Source organism: Bos grunniens, chromosome 11, assembly GCF_055505025.1.
Source record: "Bos grunniens cultivar Pamir isolate PY7600 chromosome 11, Bosgru_T2T1.0, whole genome shotgun sequence".
Lineage (NCBI taxonomy): Eukaryota > Metazoa > Chordata > Mammalia > Artiodactyla > Bovidae > Bos > Bos grunniens.
This window is the reverse complement of record NC_141175.1, coordinates 1,608,477-1,632,473: the sequence shown is the minus strand read 5'-3', so window position 1 is coordinate 1,632,473 and position 23,997 is coordinate 1,608,477. Positions and strand designations below refer to the sequence as shown.

Genomic DNA, 23,997 nt, shown 5'->3' with positions numbered 1-23,997 from the left:
CGGAAGTGGGCTGAGGGCTCGAGGGTCCGTGCTGGGGTGGGGGTGTGCCCGCCCAGCCTCCCATCCTCCATGGCCACCGCCGGCTTGGGCGCCATGCCACGCGCGTGTGGGTAGGAGGTGACCTCCCCGTCGCCTGGCTGCTGCCCAGCCACCGCCCGGCCCCCTCCTGGCCCTGCCATCTCCTGAGTGAGGCTGGGGAAGGCCTGCCCTTGAGGGGGAGGAAGGGAGAGTTAGGAAGATAGAGCTCGGCAGGAGGACAGCTCTTGAGCCCTGGGGCAAGGGGTGGGGTCAGCAGCCCTAGAAAGGAGCCCAGCGCCTGAGAAACCTTGAGGGCCGCGCCGCCCACACAGGAGCTGGGGCCGCTCTTTCGGACGCCGAGCTGGGATCCAGGACCCTCTCTCGCCCCCTCAGGCCAGCCCCTCTCTGGTGCCCTGGTACCCAGAGGACAGAAGGGCCCCCACTGCCCTGGTGCCAGTCCAGGGCCTGGAGGGGCCAGCCAGGCCCAGCGGGTGGCCTGCTCAGTCTCAGGCCGGGCTGTGCTGACTGCAGTCCTGCTGGGGATGTGGCCCGTGAGCCGGGCCCAGAGCGGGTTGAGGGGGGTTGCCCCGCACGGTGGCAGAGGGGAGGGGGCTGCCTGAACCCACTCCCAGGACGGTCCCGGCCCGCGGTCTCTCCCCAGGCCTCTGCCCAGGCCTCCCCTGTTGGGTGATGGGCCGCGGAAAGCAAAGGGCCTTGGGCTGGGCAGGGAGGGAGCCGCGTGCCCCGCCCCCTCACAGCCCCAGGCCCCATGCTGTGGCTCTCAGTGTGGTGACAATGACTGCCCACCATGTGACAGCGCCCTGTGGGTGTGGCCTCCCTGAGGTCACCCAGGGCCACAGCACAATCACCCCCAGTCCCTTCCCCGCAGCCCCATCCCTACACACCCTTGGCTCCCTCGTGCCCCTGTGCCCCCACCCCCTGTCCCCATGCCCCTGTGCTCCCGTCCCTGCGTGCCCACGCCCCTGTGCTCCTACCCCACTGTCCCCATGCCCCTGTGCTCCTACCCCTGCGTGCCCACGCCCCTGTGTCCCCGTCCCTGCGTCCCCATGCCCCTGTGTTCCTACCCCTGCGTGCCCACGCCCCTGTGTTCCTGTCCCTGTGTGCCCACGCCCCTGTGCCCCAGCCCCTGCGTGCCCCTGCCCCTGTGTCCCCGTCCCTGCTTCCCCGTGTCCCCATCCTCCTGTCTCTGTGTGCCAAAGTGGCCCTGTTCCCGTGTCCCCTTGGGCCTGTTCCTGTGCTCCCGGCCCTGCATCTAGGGGCGCCTGTCCTGTGTTGAGAGGCCCGCCTCTTCAAGGAGGAGTCCCTTCCCATGGACGGCAGCCTCTCCTCTTGTCAAATAAGAGGCCGGACCCCAACCCACCGCAGGCCCACTGCATTCCCCCTGCAGACGCTCCAGGCGGCTCCTCCACGCCTGGGTAGCAGCAGGAAGTCCCAGAGAGAAGCATCTGATTCCTCTGAGACTCCGGCCACGACTTGTGGCCCTGAGCACACAGGTACGTCTGGGGGACCAGATCCCTTTCCCCAGCTGCCCGGGGCCACTGACTCTGGGGACAAAGCTGGGACCTGATTCCCCCTCCACAGCCTCTGGATCTTGGAGCCAGGCCCAGCCCCTTAGCAGAGCCTACCCTGCCCCTTTCAGACCTAAGAGCCGCCAGGACCCAGAGGCGGGCACTTGGGATGCACAGAGAGTCCCAAAGTGTAGGCCCCAGGGCTCTCAGCTCTGACCCACTCAGCACCTGCAGTTAAGGCCACGTTCATCTGTGTGAAATTATACGCTTTCAACCACTTTTAAATATCAGCTGTAAGTTCATCCATACTGTTGTGCAACTACCATCATTCTCTCTCAAACTTTCATCTTCCCAAACGGAAACTCCTCACTCTCCTCCCCCAGGCTGCTGATGGTTCAGTCATCAGTCATGTCTGACTCTGAGACCCCGTGGACAGGGTCTCAGAGTCAGGCTCCTCTGTCCATGGGAGTCTCCAGGCAAGAACACTGGAGTGGGTTGCCATTCTCATCTCCAGGCGATCTTTGTGACCCAGGGGTCGGATCTGTGTCTCCTGCACCGCAGGTGGATTCTTTACCGCTGAGCCACCAGGGAAGCCCTCCCCAATCCTGGGATGACCTCTGTTGTCCTGTCTCTATGAGTCTGCTTATTCTAGAGACCTCATATAAGTAGAATCATACACAACTTATCTTTGTGTCTGGTTTCACTGAGCACCAAGTCTTTAGCGCTCACGCATGGTGTAGCCTGTGTCAGGATTTCCTTCCTTTTTTCCAGGTAAATATGAGTCATATTCCATTCATGGACAGACCCCACTGTGAAACCCACTCACCCAGCAGCGGACACCAGATTGTCTCCACCTCTTGCTTATGTTTAAAACGCTGCTGTGAATTCGGGCGCTCGATGATCTCAAGACCTTGCTTCCGTCTGGGGGCGGGCACACCTGCAAGTGGGCTTGCAGGGCCGCATGGTAGCTCTGTGTTTCAGTTCTGAGGACGCTCCACTCTGTTTTCCATGGCATTTGCATCGTTTACATTCTAACCAGCAGTGCACAAAAGTTTCAATTTCTCCACGTCCTCTCCAACACTTGTTTTGTTCGGAGGTAGCGTTGCCACAGTGGGAGTGGCCTCTCACTGTGGTTTGATTGGCGTCTTCCCGACAGTGACGCTACCTTTTCGGGCACTTCGTGAGTGTGCTTAAGTCTTCCTTGGAGGAATGTCTTGAGGGGCGGGGGGGCCGGGGACTCCCCAGGCAGGCCTCAGCGCTCTCAGCTGTGACCCAGGCGCTGCCCGCAGTCGTGTGGTGTGGACATGTGTGTACGTGTATTAGATTATACATATAATGTGCACGTTTAACATAAAAAGCGTTTCCACCGTTTATTCATTGTTGTGTTTTTTTGTTTAATTTGGTTTTTTTTTATTTTTTTAGTTTTTTCGTTCGTTGAGGAGTTTCAAGAGTTTTTGTTCTTGAGTTTTAGAGGTTTTAGAAAGTATATCCTGGTTATTAAACCTTTATTGGATTTGTAGTTGGAGACTGTCTTCCCCCGTCCTGTGGGGCCTGTGCACTCGGGACAGTGTCCTCCTGTGCACAGAGATTATTCGAGATTATTCTGATGACGTCCAAGCAAACAGATGGGGGAAAATGGAAACAGTGACAGACTTTCTTTCTTGGACTCCAAAATCACTGCTATGACAAACCTAGAAGACGTATTAAAAAGCAGACACGTTACTTTGCCAACAAAGGTCTAATCAAAGCTGTGGTTTTTCCAGTTGTCATGTATGGGTGTGAGAGTTGGACCATAAAGAAGGCTGAGCCCCAAAGAATCGATGCTTTGGAACTGTGATGTTGGAGGAGACTTGAGAGTCCCTTGGACTGCAAGGAGAGGTCAGTCCTAAAGGAAATCAATCTTGAATATTCATTGGAAGGACTGATGCTAAAGCCGAAACACCAATACTTGGCCACCTGCTGCAAAGAGCCGACTCACTACAAAAGACCCTGATGCTGGGAAAGATTGAAGGCAGGAGGAGAAAGGGATGAAATAGGATGAGATGGTTGGATGGTATCACTGACTTAATGGACATGAGTTTGAGCAAGCTTCAGCAGACAGTGAAAGAAAGAGAGGGAAACTTGGTGTGCTGCACTCCACGGGGTTGCGAACAGTCAGACACAACTGAGCGACTGAACAACAACGACAAAAATCACCGCAGATGGTGACTGCAGCCATGAAATTAAAAGATGCTTGCTCCTTGGAAGGAAAGCTGTGACAAACTAGAGAGTGTATTAAAAAGCAGAGACATCACTTTGCCGACAAAGGTCTGTCTAATCAAAGCTATGGTTTTTCCAGTAGTCATGTATGGATGGGACAGTTGGAGCATAAAAAAGGCTGAGCGCCAAAGAATCAATGCATTCAAACTGTGGTGCTGGAGAAGATTCTTGAAAGTCCCTTGGACAGCAAGGAGATATAACCAGTCCATCCTAAAGGAAAGCAACCCTGATTATTCGTTGGAAGAACTGATGCTAAAGCTAAAGCTCCAGTCCTTTGGCCACCTGATGCAAAGAGTTGACTCACTGGAAAAGACCCTGATGCTGGCAGAGATTGAAGGAGGAGGAGAAGGGGACAACAGAGGATGAGATGGTTGGACGGTATCATCAACTCAATGGACATGAGTTTAAGCAAACTCTAGGAGATAGGGTCGGACAGGGAAGCCTGGTTGCTTCATAGGGTCACAAAGATTGGACATGACTTAGCGACTGAACACCAACATAGCTACGAGTTTATTTCTGATTCTCTCTTGTTCTCCATGCCCTAGATGTCTGTCCTAGCCTTAGGAAAACAGCACACTGTTTTGAATGCTGTGCCTTTGTAGGTAGGGAGTCTTGAACTTGGGAAATGTATGTCTTTTTTCTTTTTCAAGATTATTTTGGCTATTCAGGGCCCCTTGCAATCCCATATTAATTTGAGGATTGACATTTCAACTTCTGCAAAAAAAAAAAAAAAAAGAAGAAGAAGTTGGAATTTTGATAAGGATTGCATTGAACCTGCAGGTCACTTTGGGTAGTATTGACATCTTAAAACTAAGTCTTCCTGGGACTTCCTTGGTGGTGCAGAGGTTAGGACTCTCCACTTTCACTGCTGGGGCCACGTTTGATCCCTGGTCAGGGAGCTAAGATCCTGTCAGCTGAGTGGTGCAGCCAAAAAAAAAAAGGCTTTCTACCCATGAACAAAGGGTATCTTTCCACCTATTTGGGTCTTAATATCCATCAGCAATGTTTTATAGTTTTCAGTGTACAGTTAAGTCACCCCCTTGGTTAAATTTATTTTTAGTCATTCTTTTAGATGCTATGTAAAGTGGAATTGCTTCTTTAATTTCCTTTTGAATTGTTCATTGCAGGTGCATAGACACGTAGCTGATTTTTTGTCTGTTAATCTAATACCCTGCAACTTTGCTGAATTTATTACCTCTAGTAGCTTTCTTAGAGACTCTTGTGTATGGATCTCACAGATATCTTCTTTGGTTACCAGGGCGAGTACACTTAACATCCTAAGTTTATAGCAATGTACTTAAGTAGACGACAGCTTCACTCTGATCACATGCATACACTATGCTTCAAAACTCCATCCTTTCTGCACTATGTTGTCATTGCCAATTAATATTCACACACCTGTGCACAATACCATACATCTGTAATTGTTGTTCCTGCATTTGTCTTTCAAATCCTATACTAAACACAAAGTGGACTCATAACCAAAAATATAATGCTGGGTTTTATGCTCGCCCATAGTTTTGCCTTTATCTGAGACCTTTATTTCTCCCTGTGGCTTGGAGGTACTATCTAATGTCCCTTCACTTAAATCTGAAGGGACACCGTGAGTATTTCTTGTAGGGCAGGTCTGGTGGCAACAAACTCCTTCAACTATTGTTTATCTGGGAATGCTTTTGTTGTTGAGGTGCTCAGTCACGTCTGACTCTGTGACCCATACGCTGAGGTACCCCTAACCCTGTTCCTCCTCATCTCCCAGAGCTTGCTCAAACCCATGCCCATTGAATCAGTGATGCCCTAAACTCTTCATTTTTGAAGGTCAGTTTTGCCGGATATAGGATTCTGGTTGATAACTTTGTTCACCCGTCACTTTGATTGTGCCATTGCCTTCTGGTTTCTATGGTTTTCTGTTTTAAATTAATTGTTTTTGGTTCTGGCAGGTCTTAGTTGTGGTGTGCAGGTTTAATTGTGCACAGATCCCCTGCTGCTGCTGCTGCTAAGTCGCTTCAGTCGTGTCCGACTCTGTGCGACCCCGTAGATGGCAACCCACCAGGCTCCCCTGTCCCTGGGATTCTCCAGGCAAGAACACTGGAGTGGGTTGCCATTTCCTTCTCCAGTGCATGAAAGTGAAAAGTGAAAGTGAAGTTGCTCAGTCGTGTCCGACTCTTCGCAGCCTCATGGACTACAGCCTACCAGGCTCCTCCATCCGTGGGATTTTCCAGGCAAGAGTACTGGAGTGGGGTGCCATTGCCTTCTCCACACAGATCCCCTACAGCTACAGAATCTCAGCTTCTGGACCAGGGAACAAACCCATGTCCCCTGCATTGGAAGTCAAATTCGTAACCACTGGGCCACCAGGGAAGTCCATCTCTATCATTTTCTGATGAAAAATTATCTGTTAATATGAAGATGGCTTTTATATAGCAGTCATTTCTCTTGTGCTATTTTCAAGATTCTGTCAACAATTTGATTATTAAAGTGTCTTGGAGTGAGTCTCTTTGACTTGATTCTTGGAAGTCACTGGACTTCTTGGATTTGTAGATTCATATCTTTCATCACATTTGCTAAGTTTTTAACTGTTTTTTCAACTATTCGTTTTTCCCTGTTCTCTTTGCTTTGAAACTACCATAAGGCACATGTGGGACCCGCTAGGATGGGACTCCAGAGCTCTCTGGCCTCTGCTCACTGGTCTTTGAGTTAAGAGCTCTCTGCTCTTAACACGAGTTCCTCTAGTCACACACCAAGTCCAACTCGTTCTTTCTCCTGCTTGAATCTGCTCTTGAACCCCCTAATGAGTCTTAGTTACTGTGCTTTTCAGTCTGAGACTTTGCTTTCTGCTCATAATTTTCCTTTATTCTCATTTTCCTTATCATTTTGGATTTCCTTTACTTCCATGTGCATGTTTTCCTTGAGCTCTTCTAGCATTTAAAAAAGGTTATTTTCTTTTTTGACTGCACTAGGTCCTTGTTGCTACGTGAAGGCTTTCTCTGGTTGCGGTGAGCAGGGGCTACTCTTCACTGCAGTGCACAGGCTTCTCGTTACGGTGGCTTCTTTTGTTGCAAAGCATTGGCTCTAGGGCACACGGGCTTTAGCAGTTGTGGCACGTGGGCTGAGCTGACCCTCAGAAGGTGGCATCTCCCCAGACCAGGGATCGAACTCGTGTCCCCTGCATTGGCACATGGACTCTTAACTACTGAACCCCCAGAGAAGGCCTCTTTTAGCATTTTTAAACAATTCTCTTAAAGTTGCTTTCTAATAATTCTGATGTCTGAAATTCTTCAGGGATGGTTTCTATCAACTAATTTTGTTGTTTTGGGTAGAGCACTTTCCTGCTTTTAAATTTCTCCTTGTGATTTTGCTGCTGCTGTCGTTGAAAGCTGGCTGTGATTGGTGTGTCTGTGTGGAGGAACAAGAGCTGGGAGTTGCCACCTCTGCCTTGTGGCTGCAACCTTCCCTTGTCTTAGGCTTTGCTGAACTTTTTGCTGACGTTTTTCATTATATCTAACAGGATTAGGATTTCTGAAGGGGGCAATATGACTTTCAGTGCACAGAACATAGAGTTGGGACCCAAAAGCCTGGAGTGTCTCAATCTACCCCCAGCATTTCAGAGACCAGTTCATCCACATGGGAAACCTCACAGAGCATACGTGCTTCTATCCCAAATGAAGTCCATCTATTGGGCTGGGAGCCGGTGAACATGCCCCCCAGCCTTGCCCAGCCCTGTAAAGGCGGGGGCGGATCCCTGAGTCCAATGTGTAAACACCACAGCCAGCCAGGAGCCCGAATCCCCATGAGGTCAGGACGCCCCGAGCCCCTGCGTCGGGCGTGTTCACAGGCTGTGACCCCGAGGCTGGGCTGTACTGGGCTGTGCCCAAGACCATCTCTGATCACATCATGGGCTCTATGCCAAAGTGGCCTGGGGTGACCAGATGCCCAGGACCCCGAGGAAGCCCTTGCAGGGCAGCAGGAGAGTGTTCAGGCTTCAGGAATGTAGTCATTTGATTTGATTTTCTAGGAAGAAGGAAGAAACTCGCTGAGTGGACAGGATCCCCAGAATCACACCGCCCATTTATTCCTATGTGTTCCAAACGGTGATCCAACAGGAACCAGGCGAGGAGCACAGAATCAACGGCAGAGCACCAGACGCCCAGTGGCCACCCCGAGCAGCTATGAGGCCCCGAAACATCCTGGCCCTGTGGCCCACCGGCCTCTGTCACCAGCCCGGCCCGGAGCACGTGCCGCCAGCTGAGGGGACACCTCAACAGCCAAGGTCAGGGCCCGGGTCTTGCCGACAGGCATCCTCACGGACAGCACATATCAGCCTCCTGGGCAGCGCCTACTCGTGAGCCATCCCGCCCTAGGAGGGGGCCCAGATGGGCAGGGGGTGAGCCTCTGTGTTGAACACGTAGGTGTCCAGGCTCAGCAGGTCGGGGTTGTCGGAGAAGAGCAGATACAGGTATTTGAGCGTCTCTCCCAGAAAGAAGCTCTCCATCTTGTCCCTGGGCTGGGGGTGGCGGGGGTCCTGGACGTTGCTGATGGAAGAATAGCCGCCCGAGGGGACCTGCTCGAGAGCCGAGGCCGCAAGTCACGATGCTGGCTCAGCCCTCTGGAGGGCTGCCAGCCAGAGGCACCCCCAACTCCCGGGGCACTTGCCCACCCCAGAACACACTGCCCCCCAGGGCAGGGTATGGGGCGGGGAGGACTCCAAAGCCCAGAGGGAATGGCCACCTGGAGGTCAGCCATGGTTCCCTTCAGTGACCAGATGCCAAGTGCCACCTCCAAAACCTGTGCAGGCCTCACAAAGGCCCCAAGGCCACCCGAGGGGTATAGAGTCCACCTCAGGGGCCACGGGGCGAAGGTCAAGTCGCAGCCCTGCCAGGGTGGGCAGTGGGCCCTGGGCATAGCAGGGGGTGGTGCGGGTTGGGGCCCCCGGCCTGGGGAGTAGCGGCTCAGAGGTCTCCCACCTGCTGGGTTGAAACACGCTGCCCAAGCCACATGGAGGACCCAACAGACACGGTCTGTGCGCCTCGGGCCACTGCAGGGACCCTCCCGACACAGCTGTCCCCCAGACAAGACAGACAGATGCCCCAACCCCTGGGCCCTCACAGCAGGGCAGGGCCTCCCAGTGCAGCCCCTGGGAGGTGACAGTGAGGCCCTGGGGACACGGTGGGGGCTCACCCGCGTGTAGGTGTTGAAGCTGTGCAGGATCTCCCAGCCCCAGTCCTGGTACTTGCGGTTGCCTGTGAGGCGGTACAGGTAGAACAGGCTCTCCACGGTCTCGGGCCGCAGCAGGTTGTGTCTGTCGGCCGCCTGGGGAGGCACATGGGCTCAGGAGGTGCCTCCCGGTACTCCCATCTGGCCCAGCCCTGGGCCCAGCATGGCTCACCTTCACCTGAACGTCCTTAAGGATCTTCGTGTGGTGGAGGTTGAAGTGTGCGGTCTCGGGGCTCAGCCCCGTCTCCATCTGACGGTACATCTGGTAGCAGGTGTCCATGAGTGCCTGAGCCAGCTCCATGTGCTCAGCAGGCAGGCCGTGGTGGGCACCCAGAGCCAGTGTCCCCGGCAGGAAGCACACCAGGTGGTCCTGAAACCACAGGGTCACCTCAGCAGCAGGTCCAGCGCCGTCAGGCCTCAGACAGGGGACTGGGCTGCGGGCCAAGCACCTGGGGCCCCACACGGGCAGGGGAGCAGCTTCTGGAAGGACCACCTCAAAGGCTGACAGAGCCCTGGCTGCAGGAGAGCAGGACGGGGTGCAACTGGGAGTGGGGGTTCCCCGAGAGCATGGAAGGAGAGACTCGGGGCAGGGCAGGGGACCTGGAGGAGGTGGGGGCTCCGGGGTGGGGGCCCTGGCACCCCACAGACCTCAGCTCCTCCTGCTGCTCTCACGGGACACCCACATCCACCCGGGACCGCCCCGCTCCACGGCCAGGATCACGAGGTCCCCCCGGTCGTCCCCACTCAGAGCCATCAGACGTCAAGCACAGAGGCCGGGTCCCCACGCTGCCTTGAGGCCGCATCAGGGAAACACCCTCCCACTCACCATCTTGGCGCTGAAGCGGCCGTGGTTGAGCTCCCCCACGAAGGTCAGCTTCCTGGGCTCAGACCTGGCGAGCAGGTGCTTCCTGATCCCGTCCACGGCTTCCAGGTAGTCTTCCAGCAGCCTATGCAGACCAGCGGGGCCTGTGTGCTCTGGCCAGGCGGGCGCACAGCCCTCAGGTCCACAAACAGGGCTGACCCCGAGCTCCTGTCCCCGTTCTGGGATCTATGAGGCCCGGCCCTGCCAGCCCCATGGGGTCAGCCTGAACCAGCCTGCGGGCTCCCAGTCAGTGACGCTTCCTGGGCCACAGTCACCCCCAGGCTTGAGGCTTGAGAGGATCCCAGCACCCCACTGGGGTTTATCTCTTTTATAACTGAACAAGGAGCGACCAGGCTGCTCCCTGGGAATGTGTGAGTTTTCAGTGTCAAAGTGCTAAGCGTGAGGAGGCCCACATGGTCCTGGCTGCCTCCCGCCGGAGCCGACGACCGAGCAGCCACAACCCCAAGGAAGACCCCTGTCTGCCCACCCCGGTGGCCGGTCCTTGCTCTGCATATAGGATGAACAGAAACACCCTTCCCCACAGAGGGCCCCGCCACCCCGAGCCCGGGGGGCCACCCCGAAGGCAGAGAAACAGGCCTCACTGCCGCTCCTTCTTCCCGCCCTGGATCCACTGCTTCAGCAGGTACTCGTAGTAGCTGTCGGCCCTGGCGCCCAGGGTGAACATGCCCAGGTGGGTGAAGCTGCCGCTGTTGGTGTTGATGAACATGGGCACCAGCCCGTCCAGCTTCCCGTGCAGGGCATGCACACGTCTCGTCACCTCCTCTGCGGCCTCCTGGGCAGACGGTGGGGGCGGTGAGTGGGTGGGCCACACGGAGAGGCTGTCTTCTGAGACAGTGCCCGGACGGCCTACCGTGGGGCTGAACTCGTCCCTGAGACCCTTCCCAGCCTCCACCCGGGACAGTGTCTGAGGCCACAGCTGTGGGCCTGGGACCCCTCTTGAGGATTGCTGAGTGCTCCCACTTCCTGCAGGGCTGGCAGGCACATCTGTTTCCCAGCCCAAGGTTGCTACTCATGATGACAACTGCCCCAAAGTCCTCCGCCACCGGGGACCATCTATTCCCTCTCAAGACCCATCCCGCCTGGGCTCCTATCCAGCCAGGGCAGCACGTGTGTGTGTCCCCAAGGCTCTGTGCACATTTCCTCTCAGTCGTCCGGACCCAACAGTTACACACCCGTCAGTGTGCACACTTCCCTGGAGGGAGCTGCTTACTCCTCTGCGATCTCGCAACCACCGAGACATGGCAACGTGTGTCTGCAAGCGACCCTTATGAGCACGTGGCTCATTGCACACGCAACTGCCCTCGGGTGTGTGGGAACCTCACGTGAACGGTGCGTGTTCCCCTCCATCACTAGCAGGGGCTCGCTGACCTAAGGTGGCACCTGGCAGGCCACACTTCATCCCAGGATCAGAACACAATGCCTAATCCACAGGCAGCACAACAGAGAGACTGACTCTGTGAAAATGAAAATCTCTTGTACATCTAAGGACACCATCCACGCTGGAAACATGCAAAGTACAGATGAGAGAAAAATATTTGCTGCATATGTGATTCAGGATTACTGTTCAGAATGTATAGAGAATTCCTCCAACTCAACAACAAAAAACCCAAACAACCTGATTCACATGAGGGCAAAAGATTTTCATAGACGTTTTGCCAAAGAAGACATACAAATAAGCATGTGAAAAATGTGTAACATCATCGATCACTAATGAAATGGAAGCAGGTACCACAGGAATCAGATATCACGTCACGCTGACTCCAATGGCCACTACCAACCAACCACACAAAGAAGAACCCAGAAAACAAGAGCTGCAAGGACGTGTAGCAAGTGAAGCACCTGTGCACGGCCGTGGAGACCCAAATGGTAACCGCCTGGGACAGTGGGGTGGCGCTTCCTCAAGAACACCGGACACTGAGTGACCTCACGCTCTCACGGTTTCAGTTCTGGGCATTCTGTCTAACAGTGCGTCATTATAGCTGTGTTCAGAGCGCATCATTCACTGTAACCACAGTGCGGAAGCAAACCAGTGTCCATTGACGGATGAATGGAAAAGCAGTGTGGTCCATCTGTGTAATGGAATATTATTCAATCTTCAAAAGGAAGGAAATTCTGCTGTTACTCTGTGGGTGAGCCCTGCGGACACTACGCTGCATGAAATGGGCCAGACTCACAAGGAGAGACGCCGTATGGCTCCACCTATATGACAGACCCTGAACGGCACGCTTCATAGAGACAGAAGATCTAATGAAATGAGTCAGTATGTCATGCATGCAGAGCTTCGGCTCATCAGATGACAAAGTTCTGGAGATCTGTTTCACAGCTGTGTGAACAGATTGAACACTTATGAACTGGATGCTTCAAGATGGTTTTATGATGGCGAGTTTTATGTTACATGATTTTCTTACCACAATAAGAAAAGAAAGAGGCAACATTTTAAAAAATGAAAGTATTTTTCATGGAGACAGAAAGTAGATGCTCATGTCCAGGGCCTGGGAGAGTGGAGAGTTACTGTCTAGCTGAGGACAGGGGGTCAGTTTGGGGAGGTGACGGTCATGACGGCTACACGCTGGTCTGGCTGTGCTTGACGCCACAGGACTGTGCACAGAGAGGAGTCCTTGTGCTGTGTTCTGTGCTCTGTGTTTTTTAAGAAAGCGATGACAGGTAGAGGACTTTCAGATTTGGTATTCACTTTACATTCATTTAATAATGCATATTGACATGGCTACAAAATAGAAGAAAAAAGACTCAAGTGTAGATGCTGTGGGTCTGAATTCCCCATCTCCCACTACCTCTGATCTTGTATAAGTAACCAGCACCCTTCCTGCCTCAGTTTCTCCAGTTTCAACTGGGAAGGGCTACGGTGACTGCAGCAGGAACTACATAAGCGGAAGCCTCTCACTGTGCCAAGCTGCTCAGAAAGGCAGAGCGGGGTGGGCAATGAGGGTCCACAGGACTAGTGTGGGTCCAACCCACTCAGGTGCTGTCTGTTCTCTGGGCTCAGATGGCAGGGTCCCCGGAACATTTGAGGGAGGCATTTGGGCACCAAGGAAGCCTGTAGTGGATAGAAGCTCACAGCCTTGCAGACTGCTGTGACTACAGCAATCCCTGACACCATTGAGGCCTTTTTCCAGTCCAAGTCTTCAAATTAGGACTTTTTCCCTGGGAGGAAGACTCGGGGGTCAGCACTGCCCCGCCCCCCATACCAGGAGCCAGGCCAGCACCCCACTCCAGCTGCCCACCCGGGACACTTGTGTGCAGGGCCCAGTCTGGATGCCAAAACGGGACGACGACGACGTCACCTACGCTGACCTGGCTACGAAACCCAGAGCTCCAACACACCCCGTGGCACTCAGCCACAACACAGCAGGCGGTCCTCGCCACTGCAGGAGGGCACAGGACAACAGCAAGTGGACACCAGGCCATGCCGAGCGCGGCAGGACAAGCCGTCAGCTGTCGGGGCCCCGCAGGCCAGGCAGAGGACTCGGCCTCCAGTCAAGGCCTCTCCCATCTGCGCCTCTGGCATCACCAGAAAATGCGATTCTGCAGGAGAACGTGGGACAAGAACCAACACCGACGTGAGTCTCATGGCCCAGCACCCACAACCACGCAGACCTGCACTCACCTCCATGAGCCGGAGACGGCCCCGCAGAAAACCCGCACCAGCCGGGGGCAGAGCCCCCCCATACCTGAAATTTCTTATCTCCCGTGAGACGAGAGAGCTCTCGGAACTCCAGCTGAATGCTTGTCACCTCAGCCACCGTGCTATCAGAGGTCCATCGGGGTGGGTGAGCAACTCCAGTGCCAATGTTTACCATGGAGTATGGAATCTTAGAGGGTGTTCGGAAGGCAGGCATTAACCGATTTCCAAAATCCTCCTGACACACAACACAGTGATGAGTCAACGATTCCTGCTGCTCGGCGGCCTTGTCTCCACGACACGATGGTGAACCCAACACCCCTTTTCATCTAATTCCGTGGACAGACCCGAGTATGCTGGCTTCACCTGACCCAACCCTGGCCAGCTACAAAAACCGAGCTGGACTCAATTCGTTCAGAATGACCTCACGGGCAGGCAGTAGGCTGGCACAATGCTGCTTCAGCCACCCACGTGCTCGGAAACAGACGCCAGAGCGGGAGGAGACAGAACCGGAAACAAACGCCCGCCACAGCCTAATCCCATGACTGCTGAGCACTTGAGACCCCAGTCCCCCCAGGACGCGAGCAGACCCGACGCCGGGACACTCACAGCCTTCTTCAGGAAGAGGATGTCCCCAGATAGGTGGAAGGCACTCAGAAGCCCCCCCAGGATCCGGATTGTGCTCTCAAACAGGTTGACGTCCACATTTTTCCGAAACCGTAACTTCTTTGACACCCACTTCCTGGCTTCTTGAAATTCTACCACGTGGAACAGCAGAGACACAGGAACAAATGAACAGGCCAGCCTTTCCTGGCTGCGCCCTCGGGGCTCTGCACACCCCGGCAGGGTTCCGACATCACCTCCTCACGCAGGAGAGGGGCCCAGGAGTCCTCCAACCGCACAGAAAACATGGGGCCAGCGTGCAGCTGGGGGAAGGCTGTGCAGCGTGAGCACAAGTGCTCAACGTCAAAGCCACGCTACAGAGAAGCACGAGAGAATGAGTGGCTGGAGGCCTGCAGTGCAAGTGTTAGACGGAACAGGGCCGTGCGCGCCAGTTCAGAAATACCCAGGACACGCCACCCGTCTCACCCTGTCTCCACCGACAAGGCCTGAGGGAGACTCGGGGCGCGGCCGGCCACCGCGTCGGATCACGTGCCGCCTCCCCCCACAGGGCCCTCCTGACCACCAGAAACACGGGCTGCAGACGCCCCTGGATTCCACCCTCCACCACGCTCGGCGCTCTGCAGGAGGCGCAGGGCGCACGGATGTGCGAGGACAGAGAGCTGCCCGCGGCCAGCACAGCCACGCTGGCAGCCAGGACAAGGGGAAGCACAGCCCAGCAGGACGCAGCGTGTGGTCGCCTCCCAGACCAGGCGCGCTCGGGCCCGAGGGTCACGCGCGGCGAGCTCGAGCCCACCACAGGGACGGGCAGGTACCTTTCTTTAGCCCCAGAATCCACATGGTGTCCAGTGCGTCGATCAGCGTGAGGCCGAGGCCAAACCACTCGCTGAAGGACCTGGTCAGGGGCTTCAGCTCGTCGTGGCCCCAAGCGAACTTGCGGTATCCAGCCCACGCGTGGAGGAAGGCGTCTACCACAGCCTTCTGGCGCTCGTTCTGGGGGGCTGGGAGGAGGAAAGCAGGGTGTGGGCACCCAGGCAGACCTGCCCTGTGGCCCCACAGCGAGTGAGCCTGCCGTGGGGGCACCTTAGGCTGCAGTGAAGGCCCAGCTGAAGATGCCACCAGCCCAGGCTGGTCAGCCTGCACCAGGTCCCAGCAGGGACCCCCCTCCAGGAAACAGCGAAGGAGCGAAAGCAGAGGACCCAGTGTGCCTGGTGTGCAGTCTGGCTTGTGGACATCAAACGTGACGGGTGCTGGTGACCCGGACAAGAAGGCATCTGGTGGTGCCTGTGTTCAACCCAGTCAGCTGAGGGTGCTTCCGAGGAGGAGAAAACGGAGCTGACACCTCAAGGCTGATCAGATGCCTCCCGGGGCTTGGAGCACGTCAGCGGTGGCTTCTCGCCCCGTGTGAGGGAACTGCATGCATACACAGGGCTACTGCACAAGGGGACACCAGGCGTGCACGCTGCCCCACGTGCAGCCCGGCGTGGGCAAGGCGGACCGCTGTCCACACCCACACGCAGTCATCCATTGCTAACCCCGCCCTGTGTCCCTCAGGGCCGTGGCCACAAGTCCCCCTCCTGGCTCCCTGGTTCTCCTGGGGGACTCCAGCGCTGGAAGCAGAGGGTCCCAGCCAGGCTGCAGACTCAGTTCTCCGGTCAAATGGGCAGAGGACAGACCGCCATCTCAACGGGGACGTGAGGACCACAGTGTGCAGGCTGCATGGGGCTCACTGAGCCCAGCCGCCCACAGGCCCTTCACCTCTTGCGCTGGAGCCTGAGGACCCTGCACATCTGCCCAGAGCCATCGGCCTGGGGCCATCCCCAAAGGACAGAGGTGCACAGCAGCACCCAGGCCTGTCACCGGGACACAGGCGGAGAGGCCAGCCTCCTGCATGTGTAACTCCTGCAGCTGCAGCACTGGACGCGGGGAACAGCCGCAGAGGGGCCGGACGTCGTCACCAAGGCTCTGGAGAGTGCCTGACCCCAAGGACCCCCGGTGCCCGTGCTCCACGGGAAGGCAGGAGCTGCACAGCCACCCCACTCTCCAGCGTGCACAGCGCTGCGCCCTCAGAATGAATGCCAGCTGAGGCCCAGAGGGCACAGGCGGCCCTTACTTCGACTGGCCCGAATCCTTAGGGCCTGCTGCTGAAAAGGCCAGCCGAAGAACTCTGCCTTCTTGGGAGGGTGTCTGGGGCCCTGCTCCAGCTTGGTCCCTGCTCCCCTCCACCTGGAGGGAGAGAATCAAACTCAGAGCAGAGGTGGATTGCTCAGCCTCCCACTCTACACGGGGGACCTCAAGTGAGCAGTCCCCGAAACTGCTTCCCACGGGCACAGTCTGTGACAAAGGAAAGCTATCCTTATGTGTCAGGCTGGTTCTCTTTGTTTTTCAGGGGAAAAAACACCAAAAGAGGCCTCTGGGTTTCCCACAATCAGACCATCTCTGACGCTCCCGGTACCTGAGGCCGTCTCTCTGCGCCTCTGCTCCCCAGCCAGCCTCGCCCACCACCTCTGCCCTCCTCTGGGCCCTGTCCTGCCTCCTCTCCTGGGGGTCTCCATCGGGCGCTCTAATCTGCAGGTTGGGGGGTCCTCGTCGGAAATGCCTTTGGGGCTTCTGGACAGAGACAAGAGTCACTCGTACAATGATTCCATCCCGCTTCTAGGACGCAGCCCGTCCCGTCAGACCTGGAGCCACGTAGGGAGCGCTGTGGACTGGCTGAGCAGCTGCCGTTTCCTAGAGGAAATGCTTTCCACTTTTCATACGATGCGCAGCTTTGGGAGGAGCCCCTTTCTCGTCAGATCCTGGCTCTGACTCCCTGATGGAGGCTCTGCCGATGGGTGAATGTAGCCCTGGAGAGTCAGTTAAGCCCCTGGCCAGAGCGTGTCTGGGAGTCAGACCCTAAGGGTAGCAGGGCAGGGATAAACCACCCCATCCCCGTCGATGGAGCCACAGAGAACACTGCCCAGGCCTGCACCCGGGACTCCCACCTCAGCCTCGGAAGGCTGCGGCAGAGGCGGCCGGTCAGTGACAAAGCGCCGTGGGAGGCCGCACTCATCCTGGCTCCAGCCCCCCAACAGTGGCTGTGACAGCAACTCCTCCAGCTCCCAAGGACACAGACCCGTGAATGGAAAGCCTCTGGCGGCAGCACCCACGGACACCTTGGCGGAGGATCCGTGAAGACACCCCCTTCCAAGATCCAAACCCCACTGAGCCGGGCCCCCAGGTCACGAGAGTAGGTGCGGCTGAAACAAAGCTCCATGGATGAAGCAGGTCTCGGGGACGAGTGCCGGCATCGGACCCAGAGAGGAGGTGCCAGCGGACTCAGGATGCGCAGGGGCCCCGAGACTCGCTCCACAGGAGACGTGGATGTCCACGCCTTCATCCCAGGCCCCTCCTGGACCCCAGAGTCCAGGTCATGGATGCTGAGGTGTGGAAACGTGTCTCTCGGAGGAGAAACAGCCACGTTCTGCTGTCACGTGACCGTGAAGTCAACACACAAGAGTGGGCACAGAAGTGACAGAAGGAATGCTCTTGGCTCTAAAGGGAGAAACCGGCTCTCTCACACACAGACCTTCCAGAGAGACGGGGTGAGAGCAGGCAGCCTGTGGGGCTTGAGGCCGGCATCAGTCCCAGAGCCTCTCCCTGGGGGCGCCTGGGCATACCTGGACACCCCAACCCGCAGGAGCGTGCACCTGGCACAGAGCACCCTGGGCGCTCAGAGGCCGGCCGCCCTCCTGGGGTGGGACCTGCCCTGGCTCTGGCTGACGCCTCGCCCTCTAGTCTCCACGTGCTACCCCGCCCTCGCTCGCCCCCCTGGACGGCTCGGGGTTCCCCAGGACGCGGCCTCACCCCTGCCCCCACCCCTTCTGGATGGCAGGCACCACGCACCTGCCAACTCCCAGTCCTCCCTGCTGACCCCACTGTGATGCGGAGGCCCCAGAACCTCTGTCTGGGCAGGTCCAGAGTGGAGCCCCCGCCTGACCGCCCCCGGCCAGTAGATCCCAGAGAAAAGGGCCGGTCTCTCTCACCTCCCAAGGACCCGGAGCAGCAGATGGGCCAAGAGGACAGAGGACAGAATGGCCCTCCTCCTCTCTCCGCGTCTCCTCCATCCCCCCAGCCCAGAGCAAGGAGCCTCAGGTGAAAACCTCAGACACACGGCAGGAAGCAGAATTCTTCCCAGTCCCTCTCAAACAGCCCACGCTGTGCTGAAGCGCCTCTGGCCTGGACCCCAGTTGCGACTCCACCTTCAGTTTACTCCAAGTACCTGAGGCGACAGCCCCGCCACGGCCTCCGGGTTCTCAGCTGCTTTCTGAGGAGCTGGCAAGACGGGAGGATTTGCTGGTCTCATCTGCCCTGCTGCCGCCGACCTGCTGTCCACAGCTAAACAGGAGAATCTATTTTATCTCCAATACGCCTCGAGGCCCAGAGGAGAGTCAAAGGGCGCTGGAAACAGCACCTACACAGCCAGCCCTCCTGGAAAAGGACAGGCTGGGGCCTCCGCAGAGGGCAGGCCAAGGAATTCCAGAGTGGCCTCAGGGAAGCAAAGCCTGCCCATAGCCCCCGCAGCTTCTGTCTTTACCCCACCACAACCCACACACTTGGCCTTTATCTTTCCACTTCGAGGAGGCCCACGGTGGCACACGGGCCATTCACGGGAGCCAGCCGCGGGCTCTGCAGCTTTCCTCCTCCAAGGAGCCGCGAGCAGAACCCAGGAGGGAGTTGCCCCTCCTGCCGGCACCTGCGCTTCCTTCCCAGCACTGCGGTGCGTGTTAGGAAGCGCCTGCAGCGCAGCGCGTGCAGACTCCGCCTGTACCCTCGGACCTGGATCTCGGTGTGAGACTGCCGGGCCGACAGGCCGCTTCTCACAGCAGACGTCTGGGAAACAGTCACACACGGCAGATTAACAGCCACCTTATAGCGGGGTGCTGGGAACATTCTAGGCTTCTCCTTATCTCACTTCCCGCCAATGCGTTGAAGTCTGGGCCTCCTGCCGCTGCCAGATCGCTGTGGCACCCCTTAGTCAGCTCTCAGGACACCCGAGGATCATGCAAGCTGGTACCTGTCCACTCATCGGCCACGTGGACATAGGACCGGAGGCCAAAGAGCATCAGGACCACCAGCAGGAAGAGGACCTCCATCCGCTGTAACCTCGACAGCTGCTTCCATTTCTGACGGACAGAGAACGACCATTTTACTGAAAGGAGCACACGGAGCAATCTCTCCCGCCGTGTCAGACTCCGGGAGGATGAGGAGCAATTCCCGAGGCCCAGCATGGGGCTCTGCTGCTTCTGAACCGGGGACGTTTCCTCCAAGCGGGGGCCGCAGGCTGGAGCGGTACTGCAGCCGACACCTGCACCGGTCCACTTAGAATGAAACCCGTGGGGAGACCTTTTCTGGGCCTGGTATGGGCGCAGAGAATGACTGGCAGCCGGGTGTGCTGGCCGCAGCTCCCTCCCGCCTCACCCTGGCCCTGCAGCCCACTAGCTGGACTCAGGCCCCCACCTCTCCACGGGTACAAGTTCCTTGCATGGTGTTAAAGGCCTCCTGCAAAAAGCAAGTTTTTAAAGGTCCAACTGGGAAAGCCTTGGCATCCCGTGGTTAAGACTCCGAGCTTCCACTGCATGGGCCCAGTTTGATCTCTGGTTGGGGAACTAAGCTCCTGGGTGCTGCCTGACTCAGTCAAAAAAAAAAAAAAAACCCTCCTGAGAGGCAGGTCCACAACACACTAAAGAGGACAGCGGGCTCTGGTGGTGGCTCCTGGAGGCCCCTGATCTGCCAGGCCTTGTAACAGGACAACAGTGACCCCAGCAGGCATATTTTATTGAAGTGAGATCAGGTTCACAACTTAGGTTCTGGATCAGTGATGTGAAGGACTTAAAAACCACAAGGTCTGTCTGGGGTGAGACATGAGTATTGTTTTTCTTTCATCTTCATGAGGCCATGAAAGTCAGAAATAACAGAATTAAGGTGAGGGAGATCATATTAGGTTTTGTGTGTGTGTGTGTGTTTCTCCTTTTGGTCTCCTATCAGTAGCTGGACAAAAACCTCCTGATTCGTGGCAGAAGTAAAAGAAAAGCCCCTCTGGGGACATAGGCCTGAGTCAGAGGAAGAAGTTTGTTATAAAGTTTTCAATAATGATGGGGCAAAGTTTATCCAAAGGAAATGGGTTTCTGAATGTCTTAGCTCCAGAGGCCAGCTTGAGGAAGGGGTGACATGACACCGGAGACATGAGACAGAGACAAACGCTCCAAGGGTCAGCAAGTAGACGTCAGGGGCCAGAGGGATAAATGAAATCCCGCGCATGGGCTCCTCCTTCCTAGGAGCACTCACACACTCAGGGCTCAGGGTGCCGGTGAAGCGCCAGGGGTCAGTTCTGTGTGACCTTAAAGAGTCAAGGGTGGGTGAGTCCTTCGACAGACAGAGGCGCAAGGGGTCTCAGACGCCCCCATCCAAGGCCGCTTTGCCAGAGCCCACCAGAGACACTGGGCGACACAGCGGGCCCTACCGCAGGCCCCGCGGGGCACAGGTTGGGGGCCGGCGCCGCGGCCGGGCTCTGGCAGGGTCTCTTCCCGGGCTCCGCGGCGGCACCGCGGCCCCCGCAGCCGGCGGGCGTGTGCGGGCGCGGCTGCGGGGCCGGGGCCGGGGCCGGGTGGCAGCTGTCCCGCCCGCGGAGGCTGTCTCACGCCGCGCTCCGCGCCCTCCCGGCCCCGCAGGCCTGAGCCCGGCGCCGCGGACGCTCACCCGCCACGGCCAGCAGGGCCCCCGCGCTCCGCCGCCGTCCGGTCTCCCGCCGGGGCTCAGCGCCAAGGCGCCCCCGGGCGGTGCGGGCCGCGGGTGCATGCCGGCGACCGGCGCTGGCGCCTCAGGGGCCGGGCGGCGGCGCTGCCGGTATGCCGCGTGCGCAGAAGCCCGCCCGACCGTTACCCGGCTCTGCCGGGCGGACGAGGAGCCGCTCTGGTCGAGCCGGTCCCCCGGCGTTCTACGCGCTGCGTCCCCGCCCAGCTCCCCCGCGAAGGCCTGGGGCGACCGGCCGAGCCTTCCCCGGCGGCTCCGCCGCGTGCGCGGGGCGCCCCGAATCTCGGGGTGGACCTGACCCGCTGTCTTCCCGGAGCCTTGGGGTGGGGCTGGGGCCTGGCCGACTGGGCTCAGTGAGGACAGAGGGCTGCAGAGTCAGGCAGGTGGGCCCTCGGGGTCTTCATCGAGTGTGTGTGTGTGTGTGTGTGTGTGCGCGCGCGCGCGCGGCACTTAGTCGAGTCCAGCTCTGCTACCCCATGACTAGCCCACCAGGCTGTGGGCTCCTCTGTCCCTGGAATTTTCCAGGCAAGAATACTGGAGTGGGTTCTACTCCCTTCTCCAGGGGATCTTCCTGATTCAGGGATCCAACCCGGGTCTCCTGCATTGCAGGCAGAGTCTCTGCCGTCACCAGGAAAGCCATTGGACCTATACGTTTGAAAGTCGCTCAGTCGTGCCCGACTCTTTGCGACCCAGAGTCGGTATAGTCCGTGGGATTCTACAGGCCAGGATACTGGGGTGGGTAGCGTTCCCTTCTCCAGGGGATCTTCCCAACCCGGGAATCGAACCCGGGTGTCCCGCGTTGCAGGCGGATTCTTTACCAGCTGAGCCACAAGGGAAGTCCATTGGACTTATTAAAGTTAGTAAAGGGAACCCTCAGTGAATGAAAATTAGTCAAGGGAACCCTCAGGGAGGTGCAGTCAGGAGACCAGGAGCGGGAGCTCTATCGCCCTAAGGGGCAGCCTCAGTGGCAGACCCCACAGGAAGGTGCTGAGCTACATACGCCCCAGGCAGAGGGAGATTTTCTCCCGGCTCAGCAACCGTTCAGCCAATGAGAGTGCAACAAATAAAAAGCCGCCACACCTCCGGCTCCGGGTTTTCTCCAATGGACCCTTTGTTTAGAACAGCCCCCCTTCTCATCTATGAAAGGGTTTCTTTTGTTCTCAGCACTTGCTGGAAGGTCACTTTAGTTTGTTTGTCTTGGATTCCGGTTCTTAACTGTTCCAGAATAAATCCACGTTGCGGGTAAAATAACTGGCTGTTTCCTTGTTCCAGGTCAACAGCCAGTTACAAACCACGATGGAAGAAGCGCAACAGCAAAGAGCCGTCAGTCACAGGCCCCACAGGACAGCGCACTGCTTCTCCCAGAGGCAGTCACCTCAGCGACTTAGCCCACGAGAAGCCATCCTCACCCTGAACTCGCAGTCTTTCCCAGGGAGATTTCATTAAAAACAAAAAAAACCCCCAAACCTCTCACCTTCCTCACTTTTCTCTATAAAGTAACCATTCCTCTCCTTTTTGTTGGACTTACCTATGGCTTTTGCTATAGCCTGCGTGTCCCAAATCGCAGTTCCTGTGATGTTCCAAAGTCCACTTTTGCTGGTAAAATAACTGAGTGCTTATTTCTGAGGTCAGCAGACTCCATCGTCCTCAGGATGCAGCAAAGAGCACTGCATTGCTGTGAGCTTGTTTCCCCTCAACACACGGGGCAAAGGAGGCCTGGGCTGCAGAGGGTTGCTCGATCTGGGGCCCCGCCCAGTGGTCTCTGCAGCCCCTCCCTTGGGCTTTCCAGGTCCCAATGCCCACTCCCCCCATGGGGGAACCCACTGCTTCCTGCCATCCCAGCTATGACCTTCCTGGGCCTCAGGAGGGCTCCCCAGCACAGGCCCCTACTGCCCAGCACCTAGGCCTGTCTGCCCCCGACCCAGAGACCTCCCTCCCTCCTCTCCCACCTCTCCCTCCTCTCTAGGGGTCATCCCTGGGGCCTCTGCAGGTCTTCCACACACCGCTCTGCTGGCAGTTCCAGCCATGCCCTCAGGACTCCTCCCTGTACAATCAGTTACCAGGGAAACGGTGGCATCTGGAGGAGAGTTTGTCATGGTTTCTCACCCTCCCCCCCAAGAGAACTGGTTCAAGGGACAGCTTTTAGACCAGCCCCCAAGGTGCCTGATCCACTAGGTCTTCCCAGGCTCCCCTGCAATCTTAGGAAAGAGCTGGATGGAGCACAGGGAGATTCGTGGGCAGCCCAGATTGGGTTCAGCTCAGCCTGCGGGCTCTCGTTGCCGCAGGGCCACCAGGCTGCAGCCCCTGGACGGACGCAGACCCGGGACACCCAGTGCCACTCCGCCACTCGCTGGTCAGACAGCGCGCTCGCCAGGCCGGGCTGGATCCCAGCACCTGGTGTTGACTGGAAATCCCTGCATCCTGGGAAAACTGAGTTTGTCCATCTTTCAAAACTCAGTTGCTTCAACTAGCAGCTGTCTGGGTGAGAGATGATGGGGCACGTGGCTCCTAAGGAAGCAGGAGGGAGATGCTTGTAGCCATGGGACCCCCAACCCACAGGGAGCCTCACCCGGGAGAGAGGACTCAGCACGACCAGGGTCTCCTGGTCACGGCGTCCTCGCATCGCAGAAGGACAGACATTGCAGGAGACGGCGAGGTGTACCCGGGACCTCTCTGCGCTGAGCGAAACCTCACGTGAAGGTGTAATTATTTGAAAATAAAAAGGCTTTGTGAAAGCAAGCTGTTTTAATAGTTTACCCAACGAACTCGACTTGCGAAAGAGGCTGCCCCGTCGTGGCAGTGAGGAGCCCCTGGGCCGGGCGGGACCCTCAACCTCGGCCTCCTCCTTGGTGACCCTCGTCTGCCCTAGGCCCTCTGCTGGCCTGTGGAGCAGCTGGGAGAAGGCAAGTAAGGCACAGGTTAGAGCCTGGGTGGAGGCACAGCCCTGGGCCTGGCCCTGACCCTGCCGGCACACCCGAGGCGGGAGGCTCACTGCCACTGAAGCCCCTGGGACAGCACCCTTCCTGGGGGAGATGGCCGCACGT

At 57.4% G+C, this 23,997-nt stretch overlaps 1 protein-coding gene and 2 long non-coding RNA genes across 13 annotated transcripts; 2 read left to right on the top strand and 1 right to left on the bottom strand.

Annotated features, from left to right (window-relative positions):
• The first annotated feature begins 12 nt into the window (after nt 1–12).
• On the top strand, nt 13–6,296 carry LOC147362226 (uncharacterized). 11 transcript variants are annotated; one of them, XR_015136038.1, is made up of 3 exons: nt 13–110; nt 1,427–1,532; nt 5,744–6,296. It is a non-coding gene; the product is annotated as an uncharacterized LOC147362226 (long non-coding RNA). The 11 variants fall into 11 exon arrangements; XR_015136036.1 differs by having other exon boundaries at nt 3,068–6,296; XR_015136042.1 differs by having other exon boundaries at nt 1,296–1,532; nt 2,970–6,296.
• A 1,554-nt stretch (nt 6,297–7,850) lies between these two features.
• On the bottom strand, nt 7,851–20,998 carry LOC147362225 (endoplasmic reticulum mannosyl-oligosaccharide 1,2-alpha-mannosidase-like). Its single transcript, XM_086324105.1, has 13 exons — nt 20,900–20,998; nt 19,218–19,326; nt 18,423–18,538; nt 16,617–16,771; nt 16,275–16,387; nt 14,977–15,162; nt 14,150–14,298; nt 13,590–13,778; nt 10,482–10,672; nt 9,844–9,964; nt 9,190–9,387; nt 8,982–9,113; nt 7,851–8,364 (listed from the first exon to the last, which is right to left on the bottom strand). The coding sequence occupies exons 1-13, from the start codon at nt 20,996–20,998 to the stop codon at nt 8,161–8,163; spliced, it is 1,962 nt and encodes a 653-aa protein (XP_086180231.1). The 3' UTR covers nt 7,851–8,160.
• A 41-nt stretch (nt 20,999–21,039) lies between these two features.
• On the top strand, nt 21,040–22,419 carry LOC147362224 (uncharacterized). Its single transcript, XR_015136033.1, has 2 exons — nt 21,040–21,336; nt 22,226–22,419. It is a non-coding gene; the product is annotated as an uncharacterized LOC147362224 (long non-coding RNA).
• Nucleotides 22,420–23,997: the final 1,578 nt, after the last annotated feature.

Coding starts and splice junctions, on each gene's coding strand:
- LOC147362225 (XM_086324105.1), bottom strand. CDS start 20,998: ATGCACCCGCGGCCCGCACCGCCCGGGGGCGCCTTGGCGCTGAGCCCC. Junction 19,327..20,899: donor GGCCCTGCTGGCCGTGGCGG/GTGAGCGTCCGC, acceptor TCTGTCCGTCAG/AAATGGAAGCAGCTGTCGAG. Junction 8,365..8,981: donor GCTTCAACACCTACACGCGG/GTGAGCCCCCAC, acceptor GCTCTCGAGCAG/GTCCCCTCGGGCGGCTATTC.